Below are 21,599 nucleotides of genomic sequence, written 5' to 3'. Positions count from 1 at the left end.
TAAATAAAGATATAAAATAGGGCTGGGGATGTGGCTCAGTGGTCGAGTGCCCATGATTTCAATCTCCAGTACCAAAAAAAAAAAAAAATAGACTGGATCTTTATAATTATTAGGAAAAAAGTAACATTTCTTGACTCACTGATTATAAATACCAATATTTTAATAGCATAATTTTTATATGAAAACTACTAAAAAGTATATCAGAATATTGCTACATGATTTTGAATTCCTTTAACTTATAACAAAGTTACATATTCAGAAAAATGAATATCAAAATAACTCATGTTTATAACTTACTAGTTTACAATGTGTTTCATATTCATTCTGTTTTTATCTCACAACCATTTTATGAATCAAACAAGAATTATGTTCTAATTCTGATTTGGTTATATGGTAATGTAATACTTTTTGTACAAAATATGCTCATCTTCATAAAACAAATACCTTTCATCCCAGTTTTCATTCCACTCAAACCTTGCTGTGTTACAGGACGATCAGCAACTTTGATCTGAGATGACAGAACACCACCAGTCCCCAAAGGACCACCACGAGAACCTGGTCTTGCTGTTCCAGGGGGCAACTAAACAAAAAGATTTTACTTTCATTAAAATAGTAAAAAACAGTCCTTCTAGAATGCAAAGATAATTTAAAAACTTAAAATTCTACATAATTAGTAAAATATTCCTTGCATTTTTACTGTATGAAATAATACTTTTTTTTTGAGAGAGAGAGAGAGAGAGAGAGAGAGAGAGAGAGAGAGAGAGAGAGAGAGAGAATTTTTAATATTTATTTTTTAGTTCTCGGCGGACACAACATCTTTGTTGGTATGTGGTGCTGAGGATCGAACCTGGGCCGCACGCATGCCAGGGGAGCGCGCTACTGCTTGAGCCACATCCCCAGCCCCCCTGTATGAAATAATACTATTATTCAGTATTATTAGATAATAAATTTCTTGAATATTTAAATTTATGTACATATTATATCATATAAACCATATACATTAATGGATAGATATGTACTCACATGGAAATATATTCAGAACATATGATTGAAACAAAAGAGAGACGCAAAACAATGTATATATTATGTGCATGTACCAATATGTTAAAACAAATCCCTTCAATATATACAACTATATTGCTCCAATAAAAAAAAATGGAAAGAATATCAATGCACGTGGTATTATTCTGATTTTGGAACAGACCAAAACCATACAAATTATATGTACATATGTGTTTGATTATTTGTAAATAAATGCACAGTAGAAAAGTCTAGAAGATAGACACAACACTATTGACAGTGTTTACACATTCAACAGGAACTCCATTACTTTGTTGTTTGCACATTTTAAGATGATTATTATTTTTGAAAATACAAACATTAATAAGTGGCAATGTCAGATTCATTTTGTAAATATTTAATTAACAAGCATTAATTCTTATTAGAACAAAAGAAAAAGATATCCTAGTTTAGTATATCTAAGGAGATGTCAGAAAAGTCTTTTCTAAATTGATGTGATAATACACCCAAAAACTCTAGAAAAATCTGAAAACATGAGGTACTGACTTTAACAAAGCTATTCCTGCCCCCCAAAATAAACATAGGACCAAGAATTATCTGTTGTTTGCAGTTAACTTAAGCATCAGCTTTAAGCACCCTCTGAGTTAGTCGAAGCCATCTGTGTGAATATCAGAGAAAATATTACAGGTATTGTGGTATATTCATTTCTTCCTACTTTATTTTCTATGCACATATAAATGCATGTTCATAAGTTAAATTGAGGTTACACTTTTTTTTTTCTTAATGCTATATTATAAAGAATTTTGCCAAGTGTGGTGGTACACCTGTAATCCCAGAAGCTTGGGAGGCTGAGGAAGGAGGATTGCCAAATTCAAAGCCAGCCTCAGCAACTTGGTGAGACCCTGTCACTAAATGCAATATAAAAAGAGACAGGGAAGTAGCTTAGTGATTAAGTGCCTCTAAGTTCAATCCCTAGTACCAAAAAGAAGAATTTCTTTTATCAAATATATTTAAAAATAATTTTAATGACTATCTAATAGCTCATTATAGGGATAAAAATATCATAATTTAAGTCTCACTTGTCATAAGGTCATTAGGTCTCAAGACTTTTAGCAGTTTGTTTCTAAAATTGCTGTGGCAATTAGAATATAGTTTCACTCATACTCAACCTTTATAAAAAATTTTTATGCAATTATGCTTCTTATTAGTTTTGCTTTTTTATTCTAGATGAATTTTGAAATAATTTTATAGTGGCATTCCTTCCATCCTTCAGAAGAAATCTCATGGAATTCTGATTAAACATAGGTTTATAGACTTAATACAGAAAAAACTCTTACAAATTAGTAAAGTTTGTTATATCATTTTAAGATTATGAATTCTGTTTTTATAAATATTTTTTTTACCAGGTTATCATTTTTCTTGGTGTTTTCAATTTTTTAATTCAAATATATAATTCTGAAATTACTCTCCTTAGGGTTGGGGATATGGCTCAGTTGGTAGAGTGCTTGCCTTGCATACACAAGGCCCTGGGTTCAATCCCCAGCACCCAAAAAAATGCTTTGAAATTATTCTCCTTTTCATAACTTGGCATTTCAGTTCTTATTAGAAAGTCCTAGCCTATATCAAGTTTATATGAAATATAAATTCTCTAATGCAGCTGTGATTATATTTTCAAAATATCAAGTTTCAAAACTATTTAGAATTCTGATAAAAGATGTCAGAGAGGGATCAAAAACTTTTTAAACAAATAGTTTGTTTTTGGAATGTTCTAATGAATACTCTATGCTTTTACAACTAAGTTGAAATGCCATCTTAATCACTAATTCTTACATATGCTTGATTCTATTTCTAGTCTATTTTATTTCATTTGATTCTGGCACCAATGCACTGTACCATTTAAAATTATTGTAGCTTTAAAATAAATATGAGGATCAGCAACAGCGGGCAACATCCCTCAGTGGTATCGTCTCAAAATTGTCCCATATTTATATTTTCACATGTTTTACAAAAAAACAAACATATTGCTGGGCATGGTGGTGCACACCTGTCATCCCAGTAGCTCAGGAGGCTGAAGCAGGAGGATCACAAGTTCAAAGCCAACCTCAGCAACTTAGAGAGGCCCTAAGCAACTTAGTGAGATGCTGTCTCAAAATAAAAAATAAATGGGCTGCGGATGTGACTCAGTAATTAAGCATACCTAAATTCAATCCCTGGTACCAAAAAATTACAAAAAAACAAACAAAAAGTCATTTATATAACTTTATGCTTAATGAATAAAGGAACACAAAGCAGAATCTCTCATACAGAGAAGTTTTCCAACTTCTACCATGATATATGCATAAGCATTCCACAGATTTGTTTTATTTAAACTTACTCCAGTTGCCACTCGATTATTTCCTGATAGGGGTCGCATTCCAGAAGGAGGTCTTCCTGTCAACCCAATTCCACCTCGTGAAACAGGGCGAGATGCTGAAGCTTTGTGATTACTGGCCATTATTATGTTCACTTTAACCACTGTTTGGAAACAATAAATAGTTCAATTTTCCTTTGATGTCTTTTATAGCAAGATACAATTGTCCCATTATACCCTTTCTTCAAACATTTAATTCATGACAATTATTCTTGCAAATTACCATTCCAGGAACACTATAAGGCTAAACCTGCTTTGATTTGTTCAAATTTGACATTAACCTATTATATTATGTCCCATCATCCTATACATAGGATACCTATAAAAACTTAGAACAATTACTTAAATGCCCTACAAAGATCCATAGAACAACAGGGCATAATGGGTTAATATTCCATTTAGAACTACAGGACCATTTATTCCATGATTTTTCCTTATTTCCCACATGATTTTTCCTTATTTCCCTGTTATTTTACAAGCTCCTCTAATTAACAATACCTCTCTCTCTCTCTCTCTCTCTCTCTCTCTCTCTCTCTCTCTCTCTCTCTCTCTCGTATTTCTGATCCTTAACCATATTTCTATTCCAACTTCTGTTCCTACCACCATCAACAAGTTATTTCCTACTAACTGGAAAATCAAGTATTTTATCATCCATCTTTAGAATACACAAATTAACCTAATCCATTTTGCCCTCCAATCTCCCTAGCCATCCCTATTCTCGATCAAGATCAATCTCTATTCTGATTTGCCCTCTTGATCCCATCTCCTTTGGGCATTACCTCCATTTCTGTTGATTTCTTGAAACTTCCTCCAATCTCTTAAGTCAGTTTTTTGCTAACCATAAAAACTAATCTCTTGATCTTACAACCATCTCTAACTCTCCCCCAGATATTCTTTCTTTATGTAACCAATCTTTTAAGAAAACCCTGTTTTTGCCAGGCATGGTGGGCATGCCTGACTCAGGACACTGAAGCAGGAGGACTAACAAGTTCAAGGCCATTCTCAACAATTTAGCAACACTCTGTCTCAAAATAAAAAAGGTTCTCTCATTTGCAGAAGCTAGAGTATTATAAAGGAAAGGGGGAGGGAAGGATAAGATTACTTAAAGAACCAATCAAATTAATAAAGGAGTGAAAGGAAGTGTACTAGAAGAAGAGAGTGGGGAAGATCAGAGAGAAAAGGGGGAGGGAACAGGAGGGATCATAAACTGAAACCGATTTCTATGCAGGTATGAGTTTGTTGGGATGAACTCAACTACTATGTACAGCCATAAAGCTCCAATAAAAAAAAATTAAAAAAAATAAAAAGGCTGGTGATGTAGCTCAGTGGTAAAGGGCCCCAGGTTCTATTCCAAGTACTCCCGCCCATAAAAAGAAGACCTATTTCCTGGATGCCCACTATTCCATTCAAATGACCCCTGCAAATATTGCCAAGGGTGTGACATCTGTTACTAGTTTCCATTCTTACATGAAACCATCTCCATAATATTCTCCTTTTGAACATCTTTTTCAGTCTCCTAGATCTTATTCTGCCCTTCAGTAAGAGCATTCCCCAAGATATCATCCAGCCTATTTTTCTTTTTTTGCTCTAAGCTCTCATTAGGTCACCTTATCTACACTAAGGGCTTTAATAATTAAAACTGCAGATTCATAACTCCTTATCTCCAGTCCTGACACACTCAGCTTAAGGTGTTTATATCCAAATAATTATTTAACATCTCAACTTAGACGTTTCCTAAATATTTCAAAATAAATATACGTAAATCTAAACTTCTGATCATCTCCTCAAGTTATTCTTTCTCTTGGCACCATCTTCTAGCTGTACATAAGTCAAACACTTCATCCTTGATTTCTCTTCTCCTTCACTTCCCAGAGCTTATCAAATAGTTCTACTGATTTTATTACTAACTGTTTAACATGTGTCTTCCTCTTTATTCCTATAGCACTGGTCAATTCAAGGCCTCCCTTACACAAGTGGACTATTACATCAGACTCTTAACTAGTTCCCTTGCCTAACACACAACTTGCCCATTATCTTCTCTAGGAATCCTTCCATGATCACTCCATAACCCCCTCCACTTTCTTAAATTTGAATTTGTTGGTCAGTTCTATATGCTACTATGCATTGTGCACATGTATCTATCATAATTGATATTAACGATCTGCCTAAGTATTTCTCTCCCTTTACAGGGAAAGCTGGATTTTATTCATCTTTATATCCTCAGCATCTGTCTCAGTGACAGGCAGAAACTTTGTTGACTTTTATATCTTTTCAATCTCCTCTTATACTAAGAGATTGCTAAATACAAAAATTTACTAAATTTGGTCAGGAGTATAGCTCAGGGATAGAATACATGCCTAGCAAGCAAAAAGCCCTGTATCAATTCCAACAACAACAACAACAAAGAGGAAAATTTTACTTAACAGTCAAAACAAAGAAATGATAATAATATTAATTAATAATATCTATTAATTAATTAATATTAATATTAATTAATAATATCTATCTTTGCAGAGATAGATATTATTAATCCAATTTAAACATTACATAACACACATATTGAATCTCATGTTACCCCATTAATATGTACAATTTTATATATCAGCTTTTAATAAAAAATAGCATTTAATAAAAAAATTTAAAATAAACAAAAATGCTGATGCTCACAAACAATACAAATGGCAAACTAAAATAGCTTCTCTATTTTTATAACCTATACCCAGTTCTTGCTTTTTTTTTTTTTTGGCAGCTCCCATGTTTAGTATATATTTTTTTAAATGCTAGGAAATGAAACATAGGGCCTCATGCATCCTGGGCAAGTGAGGCAAGTACTGTAGCATACATACCAGGCTCTTTCTATTTATTTACTTTGAATCAGGATCTGGTTAAGTTGTCCATGATGACCCACAACCTGCAGTCCTTTTACCTCAGCCTCCAAATCACAGGCATATATCACCGCACCTGACTTGCTTTTATTCTTTCTACTATCTACTTTCTACTGTAACTATGCTAATGACTCATATATTGATATCTATCCTCCTGTCCTTTAAACTGGACACCAATTCTGATTTTCATTTTTTCACTGGAAATTTCTAGTCAGATATACCATTATTACCTCATATTGTTAAGTGTACTTAACTGCCGTTTTTAACTCTGCAGAAAAAGCATAGCATTATTTCAAATGGAAAGGGGAATTTCTTGAAATGAGTTTTTGAAAGGAGAACAGGGTTTAATTTTAAAACAGTTTCTCCAAGAGCTAGTACAATTAAACTGTGGTTTCCAGCAGAATCAGTCACTCTCATTTTAGCTTTTCTGATAACTTTCAAGAAAACTGCCAATATACAAAAATTCCATCTGATTTTCTTTGCCTCTGCTCTACTGGTAATGGGGAAGGCTTAGCATTTACATTAGTCTCAGTGGGATTAAGAAAAAGGGGAAGGAGGGGCAGTAGTAACAAACTCTGGGATTCATATATTCACACAACCTTCGGGATTATTCACACAATCACAGTTGTGTGCCTGTCAGTTGGTGCCACATAGATTAGGGATACAAACTTTACTTCTGACAGTTACTATCTGCATAATCTTGACACGCACTTAGCTTCTCTGGATGTGTGTCCTCATATCTACAATAAAGTGTGGCCATGAGCTCCACCTTGTAGAGTTATTGTGAAGATCAGATACCATACCTAACACATTTGGCACTGTCCTCTCTAAATCAACCATTCCCACAAGTGTTACTAAGTCTCTTCCACGTAACCAAAGGACATATCTACTCCTCTGAGTAAAATCCTTCAGCCCACAAGGACTCTCTCTGAGGCTCTGGGATTCTTCCGTCTAGTCCCGCTTGGAGGGTCTCCTCAGGGGACTCCTGGAGATCTCTGCGCACCCTTTGCTGGAATAGAAAACTTCAGCGGCCGGGCAAGGGGCCCAAAACAAACCCCTAAGAGCTGAAGAATTGGATAAAATCAGCGCCGCCTGAATAAAGAACTGGCGCACAAAGATGTGAGAGGAAGAGATGGAACCTGGGCTTTCTCACCTCCACCGTCGCGGAAGGAAGGCGATGGCCAGGGTTCAGGGCGCTCCACTCTTTCCGAGGCCGTCACTGCGGAGGAACTCACCAGCAAGCTTTTCCCTGCCCGCGACTCTTGGACACTCAGGGCGGCTTTTCAGGCCCTCAGGCCTAACCAGCTACGGCTGTGTGGCGCTGCGTATCCTGGCAACCGGGGTGGAGTGAAGAAGGGCCCTGCGCCTGATTGGTCAATCCTCGACCTAAGATCCCGGTACCCACAAACGAACGAGATCAAACTTTTATCGCGATATTCGAGAACTAGCCTTGTTTTTTTCAATTATTTTTTTGGAAGAAATGACAACAGGCAGGTTGACTAGAAAAAAAAGAGAACATTGTATTGAGACACTTTGGTTTTCTTGACAATAAGTGGGACTTCTGAGTGCCCGACCTGAACCGATTCTATGTAATCTGATGCTCATACCCCAGACATGTATAAGAACCAGACTTTAGGGAGTTTACTTAAGAAAGGGTGAAAGCCTTGGCAAGTACACCCAGTGTCTAAGACTGCAAAGGTCTATCTGTAGCAACCAATGTCCAGCATCAGTATGTTGTTGCAGACAGCAGTGCTTGTTCTTAGTGCTGTTCTCAAGAGGGAAATCATGGCAGAATAGCATGGTGGCACAAGGTTGCGCAGTGCAGGACATAAACAGAAGCAGAGAAGCAGAGGGGCTGGGGAAGGAGAGAGAAGATATATTCTGTTGTTTTTAAGATACAGGGATATTAGCTGGGTGTGGTGGCACATGCCTGTAATCCCAGTGACTTGGGAGGCTGAGGTAGGTGGATCCCAAGTTTGAGGCCAGCCTGTGCAAATCAGTAAGACTTTTTTTTCAAAATAAAAAGGACTGGGGATGTAGTTCAGTGGTAGAGTGCCTGTGTGTTCAATCCCCAGTGCTAGGGGTGTGGTTGGGGATAGATAAGTGACTAAGTTATGTAAATAATTATAAGTTTATTGTAAGAGTATTTGTGTATTAAGTTCCTGTCTGGCTCAGGACAGGAACTGTCTCTTCCTGGAATCCCTATTCCTGTGCTTTTCACTGTCAAAAGTCTTGTTCATCATTCAAGTCTTAACCCATATGTTCTTTCTTCAGAGAATTCTCTGGCACTAAAAATGAATAATCTTCAGTTCCCTCTGCCTCTTCCCTATTTAACATCTCCAATGCACCCTGTGTTTTTCCTACTAAAAAACTTTGAAAGATAAACTCTAGCATATGTTTCAGTTAGCTTTTGCATCACTGTAAATGAAATATCAGAATAACTTCAAGGAGAAGAGTTTATTTGGGGCTCATGGTTTCAGAGAGTCCACTGGTGGCTGACTTCATTGCTGTGGGTTCAAGGTGAGGTACAACATCATGGTGGAAAAATTCAGTGGAGTAAAGCTAGCTACTCAGCTCCTTGTGGGGTCAGGATAGAGCAGAAAGCAATAGGGCATTCCCCTACTGACTGACCTCCTTCAACCATGCCCATCTGCCTAGAGGTAAGACCTAGTCAGTCTTCCAACTAAGATGGATTGATGAGGTTACAACTCTCATGATCTTATCATTTCACCTTCAAATATTCCTGCATTGACAGTAGTTTTTGAGGGACACCCCATTTCTAAATTATAACAGCATGTGAAAAGTTTAAAGAGTTTGAGCAGGCAGCAGTTGTAAACCAGAAGTGGTTCAGGACTCTGTTAGAGGTGGCTGAAGGCAAACATTTTATAGAGTTTATGTAGAAGCAGAATAAAGATTATTTGAAGCTGGGAGTGGTGGCATATGCCTGTAATCCCAGCTATTTAGAAGACTAAGAGGAAACCAGTCTCAGCCAAAGAATTATACACACACACATATACATATATATATATATATATATATATATATATATATATATATATCTCCATAGTCTGGTTGGCCTATTGGTCATTTGACTAACCCTAAGATAACAACCAAGAGATTACTTGTTATTGAATAAGGTCAGTTATTCCAGAGCCCACAGAAGAAAAAAGTCAAAAAATATGGACATTTGCAGTATGAATGTAGATTTTTTTTAAAAAAACCAAACTTTCAGAAATAGCATCATTAAATTTTTCGAGAGCAGAAAAACAGAAGATATTAATGAATGTGTTAGTGAATATTCACATCAAGTGAAAAAATACTAGATCCACTGGTGGGAGCGTCTATGGAAAAAAATGGCTATGAAAATATACATGTCCTTTGACCAGCAATTGCACTTCTAGCAATTCAGCATATATTCTTTTTAAAAAATATTTTTTGTGTTGCCAATGAACTTTTTTAGTTTTTATTTATTTATATATGGTGCTGAGAATTGTACCTAGTGCCTCACCCATGCTGCACAAGCACTCTACCACTGAGCCACATCCCCAGCCCTCAGCATATCTTCTTATTGGATTCATGTACATATATAGCACATATGTTCATAACCAAGGTTATTCATTTGAACAGTGTTTGTTACAGCAAATGACTAGAAAAAAATCTAAACACACTGATTAAATAATACTAGAGCCCTAAAATCTCATTATTTGATTATTTAAAAAATGGGATGGACACATGGCTCAGAGATACACTTGCCCGGCATGTGTAAGGCCCTGGCATCATACTAAGAATCAAAACTGTAATGCATAACTCAGTTTACATAAATTTTAATGTTTGGTCTGGATTGGGTAACTATCCTGTTTTTTTCTGGAAAAAAAAACTTGTAACATCATCTAGAGTAGTCCTACATGCCCTCAGGCACATGGCAGGAGAATCCAGAATTTGTCACTTCGTAAACAGATGGAGAGTAAGAAGGAAATGTTTTAAATGTATGAATTGCTTAACATCTAAAATATTGTAGAGCTCAGTTTTGTGTTCACAAAACTTAAGTTTAGTCTGAGCTCCATTACATTCTTGCTATGTGATTTATTTCAGTTGTTAACTAATTTAAAAAATACTATTGAACATGTGTCATATATGAGATTGTTAGATAAAGTTGGCTGATCTTCTGCCCTCACTGATTCCATGTATTCCCTGATTACACAGGAGACTCCCTTCAGAAAGTCCAGAGGAAAATTAGGCAGCTTTTGATTGGCTAAGCTTAAATTTCCTTTTACTGTTGAGTTCGGCTTTAGTGCAGGAGCAATAGCACAATGGCCTTCTTGTTGATTAATATATATTTTTTTCTGGTGCTGGGGATTAAACCCAGGGGTGCTCTACCACTAAGTTACACCCCCAGTCCTTTTCATTTTTATTTTGAGACCTGGTCTCACTAAATTGCTCAGACTGGCTTGAAACCTGGGGTCCTCCTACTTCAGCTTCTAGCATTGGATTACAGGTGTGCACAATCACACAATTCAACAGCTGATCTGTTTGTTGTTAATGAGGCAAATTCTTTATTTGTAAATGGGAGTAATAAAACCAACTGCCTTGCAGGGTTATTGTGAGGACTAAAAGACTGAAAATTGCTTTGTACAGTGGAGAAAGGTTCACTGAGGATCTGGTATATATATCATCTAGTTTATATATATATCATCTAGATGGTTGACATTTGAGATGACAGAAGGAAATTTAGTCTGGTAGAAAAGACACACACATTTATGTGTTAAAATTCAGTGAATATTACATTGAAGATAACAAAATTGCACTGGTCTACAGAAGAGCCAGAAGATGATAAACTGATGTTGAAATGCCACAGGTGGTAAAAGGCATTATAGGTTTTTTTCATTTGTTTTTTAAGATTACGTACAAAAAGCATGGAAACATGAATAGCATGATGTGTTCAGGAATGGTGCTAAAGTCAATATGGTTGAGGGATGGGAGGAGGCACTAGAGATGAATCTGGAAAGAAGATATAAAAGACCTTGTATATTGCTGTACTCAAGAATGGAAAACAAAAGTTACTGAACGAAGGAATAACACAATCTAATTTTTAGAAAGATAATCCCATTTTAATGTGTAGAATTGGTTGGAGAGTAGGGGTAAAGAGTCTAGAATCATGTTGAAATTTAAGCAAGAAACTCTGGGGCGCGGTGGCGCATGCCTGTAATCCTAAGGGCTCCAGAGGCTAAAGCAGGAGGATCACGAGTTCAAAGCCAGCCTCAGCAATAGGAAGGCGCTAAGCAACTCAGTGACAGCCTGTCCCTAAATAAAATACAAAATAGAGCTGAGGATGTGGCTCAGTGATTCAGTCCCCGGTAGTCCCTTCTCCGCCTCAAAAAGCAGGAAACTACTAAGTAGAGATTTCTAATAGCTAGAAATTCGGATCTAGAGTTTGGAGATATCAATCAGGGGATATACATTTAGAAATAAGCAATAGTAAACAGTCCACCCAGGAAGAAGTTGCTACAGCAAAGCAAGTATTAAGATGTCAACATTTCAAGACTAAAATCAGAAACAGAAACCAGAAAAGTGGTGATTCCAAACTTCGAATGAGAATTTTGAGAGGAAAAAAGTGAGAAAGGCGCTAACTGGACTTGGCAATTTAGAAGGGGTTGTGGCGAAGTGAAATTGGTGGGAGGGAAATTGTTGGAGGACAAATCTTGTGGACAGTCGCACTCAACGTGGTCCAACGACGACAGGCAACATCACCCGGGTGTGCTTAAAACATACATTCTCAGGCCCACCCTAGATCTACAGAAGCAAAAAGCCACCAGACGAATGTACATACTGCCTGAAAGAACGGACACGGACCACCATACTCATTAGCTAATCTGATGGCACTGGGCAAGGAGACTGGGATAATTTGAAACGAGGCAAGCGAGGTTAGTTTGACTCCAAGGGTTTCTTGTTTTCATTGAAAAACAACGTTTACCTTGTAAAAATCTCAGGAGACTCCGTAGAGAAGGTGGGGAGAAAATGGGGTAAGTAAGCCCTAAAAAGGAGTCACGAAGCAATCTCCACCGCTACGCAGGGCGCAGCGCGGAGAATCCAGATTTAAAATATCCGGGTTCGGCTCGCCGGCCGCTCACACCCCCGCTGACGTGCGGCACTGTGGGATTTGTAGTCCTGGCGCGAATCCCGTATTACAAGAAACAGTTCCGCCAAGGCACAGCAAGGGACCAAGTAAGCAAAGCACCGGGCTCGGCCTGCACAGAAAGACTAGGCGTGGTTCTCCCTTCCTCCGCCGGCGATCCAGAGAGCGGGAGGGGAGCAAGCCGCAGCCCCGAGTCGGCCTCGACAGTCGGGACGCACACACTCTGCGTCATGGCGGGCTGAGGCGGATGATGAATTCCGGCGTGCAAGTCAGGGTTGCTGTGTCACTCGGCTCGCTCGGCGCGCCCCTTCCCCGCCGCCCTTCCGCACCGGCTCCCAGGCTCTTCCGGTCTCCCGTCGCCCCTCACCTGCAGGCCCAACTCCCGCGGCAGCCAGTGCACGCCAGGTGTGCCCTGTGGACGGAACTCGCTCAGTGCCCGGGTTCCGGGCGTCCGACCCACACGGGCCATGGCGAGCGGCGCCGCCAGGTACCGGCTGAGCTGCTCCCTCCCGGGCCACGAGCTGGACGTGCGGGGCCTGGTGTGCTGCCTCTATCCGCCGGGGGCCTTTGTGTCGGTGTCCCGAGACCGCACCACCCGCCTTTGGGCCCCGGACAGGTGAGCGCTGCGACTTGGGCTGCCCTTGGCTTCGTTGCGGGCTTCCCGCAGGGAAGGAAGAGCGACCCTTCAGGGCTGTATACTTCGTTTCCTGCCCTCGGTTCCCAGGTCCCAGCCGATTTTCAGAGCTGTGGCACTCTAGGCGCTCAGTGTAAGACTTCAGATTTAAGTGGATCTAGTACCGGTTTGGAGGACCAGACACCTGCCGCCTTGTCTTAACTTGACCACTTCACGAGTTGGTGACCTTGGAGGATCCTCTTACATTTGAGGGTTTCAGTTTTGGCAGAATATCTTCCAAAGTTTGTTTTAGAGTTGAAAATTTACTGATGCCAGGTGCACCCTCCTAAGTGAGGTAATGTGAAAGCATCTTTCATATTGGTGATTTGTTGTTTTTCTTTTTTCCTAGAAGTTGCTCTGTAGTCTTCCTTTAGATCTCAAAAATTGCATTTCAGAAGGTTGCATTGACTCCTCTCTTTGTGGTGCCGGTTAGAGTATTTTAGTCTGGGCTCTGTGATGGATCACGTGGATGATACCCCCAAAATGCTTATTGCTGTGTGGGTATGCTCTTTTCTTGAGGAAGGCTCATTGCCTTCAAAGTTTTATCAGCTAAATTCTCAAACTAAATAAATAAATTAAAAGGTCCAGATCAAGTTTAAGGGTTTACAACTGATTGTAATTGAGGTTACTTACCTTGTTTGATAAGTCTCACATCACTAGAGGTTTCAGATTTGGGGTTACCATTCTTAAATTCAATTGATAACTATTGGGAGAAAACAGACAATTCACATGTTTATGGAACTCTCTTAATCTGCTGAGGAAGATGAATTGACATATGTATTATGAAGAATACAGATAAAGAATGGGGGGGGGGGTAGTGTTAAAAAGGAAGCTTCTCCAGGAGATGTTTTTGTTTTTTAAAGCTGACATCAGAAGCATGAGATGGATTGTGCTGGTCTTGGGGAGGGAGAAATGAGGATGGTTGAGCTGGAAGACCTAAAATGAAGGAACAGCCTGGACAGCAGGAGGAACACTGAGGCCCTGTATTGAGAAAAAGGAAAGTTCCTGTGTAACAGGAGGATATAAATGGTGAGGTGAGCCTGGCAGGAACCAGGTGATGGAGTTCAGAGGTAGAAGCATTCAGATAGTTGGGAGTTTGATGGGATTTCTTGTTGAGAAATTTTTGCTATCTACTGATAGAAAATAAATTGGAAAAGGACAAGTGTGAAAGTAGATCTGTTTGGAGGCTTTTGCAGTAATGCAGCCTACACATGATGGTAGATTAGACTAGGGAAATTATACAGCAAATTCCTGTATTGACTTGAATAAAATGATCTCTAAAGGTCTCTTCTAACTCTTTAAGGTTCTGTGGTATTTCAAACCGCTTATAACATGTTAGGTAGCTGTTTGTGTATTTGAGAACAATGATTAATTTTGAGACTTTAAAACGGTCCTCCAAACATAACTAATTAAATACATTTTTTAAAGATTGGCTGTATATCTCAGTGATAATGTATACTAAGAAAACACAATTCAATCCTTGGCACCAAAACAAAACAAAACAAAAAGTAAATGCATAGAATCAAGTTCAGTAAAAACATGCTCAGAAGGATATAAACATTGTAGGAAGATGCCTATTTTAATAGTGGAATCCTGTCATTAAACTTTTATATGTTTGTAGGACTGTGCCACGTTGACAAGTTTAAATCACTGAAATGTTGCATAATCTAGGAACTTGATGAACTTTGGTCTAAAATGATCTTGTATTTGAGAACTGATTCTAATCTTCTATTTGAGAACTGATTTAAATCACATTATTTTTCCCCCAATACATTCAGGTATTTATATGAAAAACTTGCATTTTGCCAGGCACAGGGGTAGATATTGAGGTATTACTGATACAAGATTATTTTTCTCTTTCCAGCGCTCAGGTTAGAACATCTCCTTCACTAGGTGATTGACATTTTATGCTTCCTAACTAGAATGTCTCAAACTACACCTTTAGTGTTATAAAAGGGTTCACAAGGCTGGCATACTGACAGTTTTTATTTCATGGGATATTAATAAATTAATGAAAGACTGTCAGGTAGTAAATGAAATATGTATTCACAAGTACATTGTCAGTATGGTTCTAGCTCAAGGTAGTAAGTATAGGGATGAACTAGAATAGAATTTTTTTCTCGGGAGAGACAGAGTTCTCTTCTAGGATGGACTAAATCAGATATCTAGTCTTAAACTGAAATCCATTGAAAACTCAGAAAGTCTCTGGACCTTCTGAAGGTCCTTTGGACACTATTTTTCAGTAGTACATAAAATTGAGCCAGCCAACCTGCTCCTATTTCATATTACTTCAGATTTTCATAAGCTGTCTTTGTACTAAATTGGATCTCCCAAGTCTGTCATCACTTCTGGGTTGGGAGAGATGAGATAAGGCTTGAGCATCTTTGCCTTTTGAAAACTATCCATATTGGAAGATACAACTGCAGGTTGAAATTCATACATTCAGTATTCTCTGATCATGCTAAGGATAAAGTGACTTCTCCCTCTTGTAAACTCAGTACTTTGGGTTCTTCATCCAGTATATCCGTGGGATTTGTTAGGAAACCAAAGCAATTCCTGCTCCCTTCATATTGCACCTCAAATTTCTCTTTCTCAAAGGCAAAAATTTTATCTAACTCCTAATTCTTACATTTTACGTCTATTTCTCTATATAAAGATGTGTTCTGTGCAGTATTTAATTTTAAAAGATTTTAAAAATTTAGAAATTCAAATATTGGACTTATTTTCTAAATTTCTTTTTGTTTTTCTCCCATTTAAAACAATAGCTTCTTTCTCTTTTTGGCTATAATTTTTATGGAATTACCTTGACTTATTTGTGAAATTTTGTCTTTGTCTCATGGTTGCAGTATTTTCAAGGATCTTAATGATTTTTATTTTTCTATTTTATTTTATTTTTCCTGAGTGGTCTGTTTCCTCCAAATTGATGGGTTGTTTTTGTTTGGTTGGTTGGTTGGGTTTTTTTTTGGGGGGGGGACTCATGTTATGCTGGAGGCATTTCCTCAGATGTTTGGTAATCTGTATTGTGTCCTTATTGTTGAAGATGGAAATAAAAAGCTCTTGGGAAGTTCTGTGCTCTTAGCTGGCACTTGTTGATTTTGAACTTAATTGGTGGGGCTATTTCCCTGGGCTGATCTCCAGCCTCAGGTGTTTTGTTTTTGGTAATCTTGGGCTTCAGTATGAAATTACCTGTTTCTCACAGTTCCAAGACTGGTGCCCCCCCCATTCAGACTAACCTTTTCTAAGTAAAAGTTTCATACGTATGCAGAGTACAAGAAGGGTATAGTTGCCAGGCTGGGGTGGTTGGCAGTCTTTTCTTTTTCTTAATACTTAAAAGCATTTTTGTACTACTTAATGCTTACTATGTAAACCATTGTGTTAGTAATTTGGGAAAATATAAAGAAAAATCAGATCTGGATTCCACCATTACAAAATTCATAGACCACTATGGATGATGCATACAGACATTTATGCCAAGAAGTGCTAAAGGACACATATACATAGACTTAGTAATTTACCTAATATTGATTTTATTTCCCCCCCAGTACTGGGGATTGAACCCAGTGGTGCTCTACCACTGAGCTACATCCCCAACTCTTATTTTTTGTTTGAGACAGGATCTTGGTAAGTTGCTGAGGCTGGCCTCAAACTTATGATCTTCCTTCTTCAACTTCCCAAGTAGCTGGGATTACAGATGTGCACCAACCCTACCACCCATACTATAGATTTTTCAACATGTATTATTTTAAAATTTTCTCTGGGCTTATTGATAAATGTTTTCAAAATAACATTTTTAAAAACTCTCATAAATGGAGTGAACAACAATTGGCTACTACCAATTATCTTCCTTTGAAGATTTTTTAATATGATTCAACTAATTATGAAGATTTTCTATTGGTTATCCTTATTCTTGTTTTTTGCTTTTTCCCCATTTCTGTAGATTTATAGTGCTCATAACCCCCCCCCCCCCCGCAGCCCCATTTATTTTTATTTTGGTAAAATACACCTAGGAGGCTGGAGTTGTGGCTCAGCAGTAGAGCACTTGCCTCACATGCATTCTGCACTGGATTTGATCCTCAGCATCCCGTAAAAATAAATACACAAAATAAAGGTATTATGTTCATCTACAACTGAAAAAAATATAAAATATATAGCTATCTAACTAAATTTAGTTTTGTAACCATTTTTATGTATAAAGTTCAGTAGTATTAAGTATGTTTATGAGGTATGCAACTATTACCACCATCCAGCTTCATAACTTCATCTTAAGATACCATCTCACTCCAGTAAGATTGGCAGCCATTATGAAGTCAAATAATAACAAGTGCTGAAGAGGATGTGGGGAAAAGGGTACTCTTATACATTGCTGGTGGGACTCCAAATTGGTTCGGCCAATTTGGAAAGCAGTATGGAGATTCCTGGGAAAGCTAGGAATGGAACCACCATTTGACCCAGTTATTGCCCTTCTTGGTCTATTCCCTGAAGACCTTAAAAGAGCGTACTACAGGGATACTGCCACATCGATGTTCACAGCAGCACAATTCACAATAGCTAGACTGTGGAACCAACCCAGATGCCCTTCAATGGATGAATGGATTAAAAAAATGTGGCATTTATACACTATGGAGTATTACGCAGCACTAAAAAATGACAAAATCATGGAATTTGCAGGGAAATGGATGGCATTAGAGCAGATCATGCTCAGTGAAGCTAGCCAATCCCTAAAAAACAAATACCAAATGTCTTCTTTGATATAATGAGAGCAACTAAGAATAGAGTAGGGAGGAAGAGCAGAAGAAAAGATTGACATTAAACAGAGGCACGAGATGGGAGGGAAAGAGAGAGAAAAGGGGAATTGCATGGAAATGGAAAGAGACCCTCATTGTTATAAAAAACTACATAAAAGAGGTTGTGAGGGGAATTGGAAGAAAAATAAGGAGAGAAATGAATTACAGTAGATGGGATAGAAAGAGAAGATGGGGGGAGGGGGATAGTAGAGAATAGGAAAGGTAGCAGAATACATCAGTCACTAGTATGGCATTATGTAAAAATGTGAATGTGTAACCTATGTGATTCTGCAATCTGTATTTGGGGTAAAAATGGGAGTTCATAACTCACTTGAAACTATTGTTCGAAGTATGATATGTCAGGAGCTTTGTAATGTTGTGAACAACCAATAAAAATAAAATAAAATAAAATAAAATAATAAATTCCCATGCTTCCTTTCCTTAGCTCATGGTAACCATCATTATGTAACTGGCTTTTTTCATATAGTTTATCCTCAAAAGTTCATTCATATTTTAGAACCTGTCAGAATTTCTTTCCTTTTTGAAGTTAAGTAAAATTCTGTTGTTTGTGTTGACCACATTTGTTTATCTACTCATTGATTGATAGACTCTTGGGTTGCTTCCACATTTTAGCTATTGTAAATAATGATGCTGAACATGGTTGTCTAAATATCTCTTTAAGACTCTGGTTTCATTCCATTAGAAATATACTCAGAAATGGGATAGCTGGATCATGGTTTTTTTTTTTATATATATATATATATATATATGGGGAATTGAATCCAGTGGCATTAACCACTGAACTACACCCGAGCTCTTTTTCATGTTTTGTTTAGAGACATGGTCTTGCTGAGTTGCTTAAGGCCTCACTAAGTTGCTGAGGCTGGCTATGAATTCACAATCCTCCTGTAATAGCTTTGCAAGTCCCTGGAATTACAGGCATGAGCTACCATCCCTGGCTGTTTTAGTTTTTTGATTAGAAAAATCATCGTGCTCTTTTCCACAAGAAGAGTCTTGTTCTTGGGTGAAGTGTTCTGTTAGTTCTAGTTGGTTTATTGTGTTAAGCCTTTAATTTCTGTACCTATTTTCTGTCTGGTTGTTTTATTCATTATTGAAGATGGGGTATTGAGGTCTTCGGCAATTATTGTAGAACTATTTATCCTTCAGTTCTGTCACTTTTTGCTTTGTGTATTTTGATGGCCTGTTATCTGGTGTATAAGTGTCTGATTGTTTTGTATTCTTGCCATATTGCATTTTTATTAATATATAATAATGTATGTCTCACTTTTTAAAAATTAAAGTCTATTTGGTCTTATATTAGTATAGCTAACCCTGTTCTCTCTTGGTTACTGTTTTCATGGAATTTTCCATTGTGTTTGTTTTTAGATCAAAAATGAGTCTCTTGTAGACAGCATATAATTAGATCATATTTCTTAAACCATTCTGCCCATCTGTCTTTTGATTGGAGAGTTTAATCCATTCACATTTATAGTCATTACTGATAGCATTTTATTATTTATTTTCTGTATACCTTATAGCTTTTTCTTCCTCATTTCCTGCATCACTGTCTTCTTTTGTGTTCAGTTGATATTTTGTAATAAAAATTTAAATTCCTTTCTCATTTCCTTTTGTGTAGATTCTTAGCTATTCTCTTTGTAGTTACCATAAGAATTACATTGAACATGCCAAACTTTTAACTCTAATTTGAATTTATACAAGTTAAATTCAATAACATACAAATTCTGCTCCTTCACAACTGTTTCTCCTCCTTTTGGTTGTGGGTGTCAAAAAACTTTATCTGTACATTATGCACTCCAAAACATTAATAATTATTTTAAATGTATTAGTCTCTTAAATTGTAAAAAGCAAAATATAGAGTTGCAAACCACTGCTGTATTACTAGATGTATTTATCATTGTTGAGATCTTTATTTCTTCATATGCCTTTGGGTTATTGTCTGATTTCCTTTCATTTTACTCCTCAAGACTCCTTTAAGCATTTCTTGTAGGGAAAGTCTCCTGGTAACAAATTCCCTTGCTTTTGTTATCTGGGAAAGTTTTAAGTCCTCCTTCCCTTTTGAAGAACAGTTTTGCAGGGCATAGGATTCTTGGGTGAAGGGTTTTTTTAAATTTTATTTTACTACTTTGAATATATTGACACATTTCCTTCTGGCCTCCAAAGTTGTGTATGTGTGCCAGTGCATGCATTGGGAATTGAATCCAGGGCTTTGCACATGCTAAGCACCTGCTCTACTTCTGAGCTATGTACCCTAGACCTTCCTCTCAAAAGGCTTTGATGAGATCCATTATCTTGAGAGGATCTTTATATGAGTTATTTCTTTCTTAGTGCTTTCAAGATTCTCCCTTTGAAATGTGTCTCAGTGTGGGTGTCTGTGTCTTGAAATTTGTTGAGCTTCTCTGGATGTATATTTTCTTACCTGGGATTTTTTCAGCAATTATTTCTTTAAATATTCTCTCTTCTCTCCCTCTTTATGTATATGGTTCTCTTGATTGTTTTCTACAGGTTGCAGAGGCTCTGTTCACTTTTTTTTCATCTTTCTTCTTTTACTGAGACTTGATCATTTCTACTGTCTTATCAAGTTCACTTAATATATAACAATGGATTTGTAAAGTAGTATATACTCTAAAGTTCAGCATGAATGCAAAATGAAAATGAATACTTGGACAGTTATGTTCTAGGGTAGGGCACAGGACAAATGTTTATCTATTAATTGTCTTGTTTTTCTAGTCCTAACAGGGGCTTTACAGAAATGCACTGTATGAGTGGCCACTCTAATTTTGTATCTTGTGTATGCATCATACCCTCAAGTGACATGTACCCTCATGGACTGATTGCCACTGGAGGAAATGACCACAATATTTGCATTTTCTCACTGGACAGTCCAGTGCCTCTTTATATTTTGAAAGGTCACAAAAATACTGGTGAGTATAACACTTTGGTGTTTTTCTAATTGAAGTTTTTATCCCCTTGAAAGTAATATTTACATATTTATTTTTTCCAAGTTTTTTTTTTCTTTCATCTATAGCTATGGCTTGATAGTGCAAAACTTTTTCGGTCACTTTAGTTCTGTGAAATCTCTGTTCCAAATGTACTTGTGAATTTAAAGATTGATATGCTGATATATATATATATATATGATTTGTTTTATTTTACAATGGTGGGGATCAAATCCAGAGCCTTATGCATGCTAGGCAAGCACTCTACCATTAAGCTACACCCCAGCCTATATATAAAAAATAAAGTATTTATTTATAAAAGGAAGAGGCTGTATAATTTTAATATACTTCATGGATTAGATCTTCTACTATTTTGTGTAGTGAAGTTATGTAGAATATGTCTTTATCTTTTGGCTGTCATCTCTTTGCAGCAAATTGAAGACCAGGAAGAAATGCATTTACTAATCTAATATCAGTATTGAATATTTTTAAACTTGTAAATACCATTTTCCCATAATTTGTATATATTCCTGGTTCTGTGGTGATTCTGGATTTATATATAGCAGAACAGCTCTTTGTTATGAAGTGGCAAGCTTGATCAGTCCATTTACACAGACTTATTTTTATATTTATGGCTGGAATAATTTGGGACATTACCCATAGATATTTTAAACTTAATTCCTTTGAAAAATTTGTAAAATGTTTGTATGTGTAAAATATTTCACACAGAGTGAAAC

General features: G+C 37.1%; 2 protein-coding genes across 3 annotated transcripts in view; one reads left to right on the top strand and one right to left on the bottom strand.

The window, feature by feature from the left end:
* The window catches only part of Ift74 (intraflagellar transport 74), a 71,732-nt gene extending 64,059 nt beyond the window's left edge, over nucleotides 1-7,673 (bottom strand). Inside the window, exons 1-3 of the mRNA XM_005334189.5 lie at nucleotides 7,469-7,673; nucleotides 3,395-3,534; nucleotides 445-580 (exon numbers count right to left, since the gene is read on the bottom strand). Of these exons, the coding sequence (XP_005334246.1) occupies nucleotides 445-580; nucleotides 3,395-3,514 (256 nt within the window). The 5' untranslated portion in view covers nucleotides 3,515-3,534; nucleotides 7,469-7,673. The remainder of the gene's footprint in view (nucleotides 1-444; nucleotides 581-3,394; nucleotides 3,535-7,468) is intronic.
* Nucleotides 7,674-12,521: 4,848 nt separating this feature from the next.
* Plaa (phospholipase A2 activating protein) overlaps nucleotides 12,522-21,599 on the top strand; it is a 33,067-nt gene continuing 23,989 nt past the window's right edge. Inside the window, exons 1-2 of one of the 2 annotated variants that reach the window (XM_078047726.1) lie at nucleotides 12,522-13,064; nucleotides 20,654-20,847. In XM_078047726.1, coding sequence (XP_077903852.1) covers nucleotides 12,916-13,064; nucleotides 20,654-20,847 — 343 coding nt within the window. In that variant the 5' untranslated portion in view covers nucleotides 12,522-12,915. The remainder of the gene's footprint in view (nucleotides 13,065-20,653; nucleotides 20,848-21,599) is intronic. The other variant, XM_005334190.5, reaches the window with a different exon arrangement.

This window comes from Ictidomys tridecemlineatus, chromosome 4 (assembly GCF_052094955.1).
Source record: "Ictidomys tridecemlineatus isolate mIctTri1 chromosome 4, mIctTri1.hap1, whole genome shotgun sequence".
Classification (NCBI taxonomy): Eukaryota; Metazoa; Chordata; class Mammalia; order Rodentia; family Sciuridae; genus Ictidomys; species Ictidomys tridecemlineatus.
This window is presented reverse-complemented; position numbering and strand designations above follow the sequence as displayed.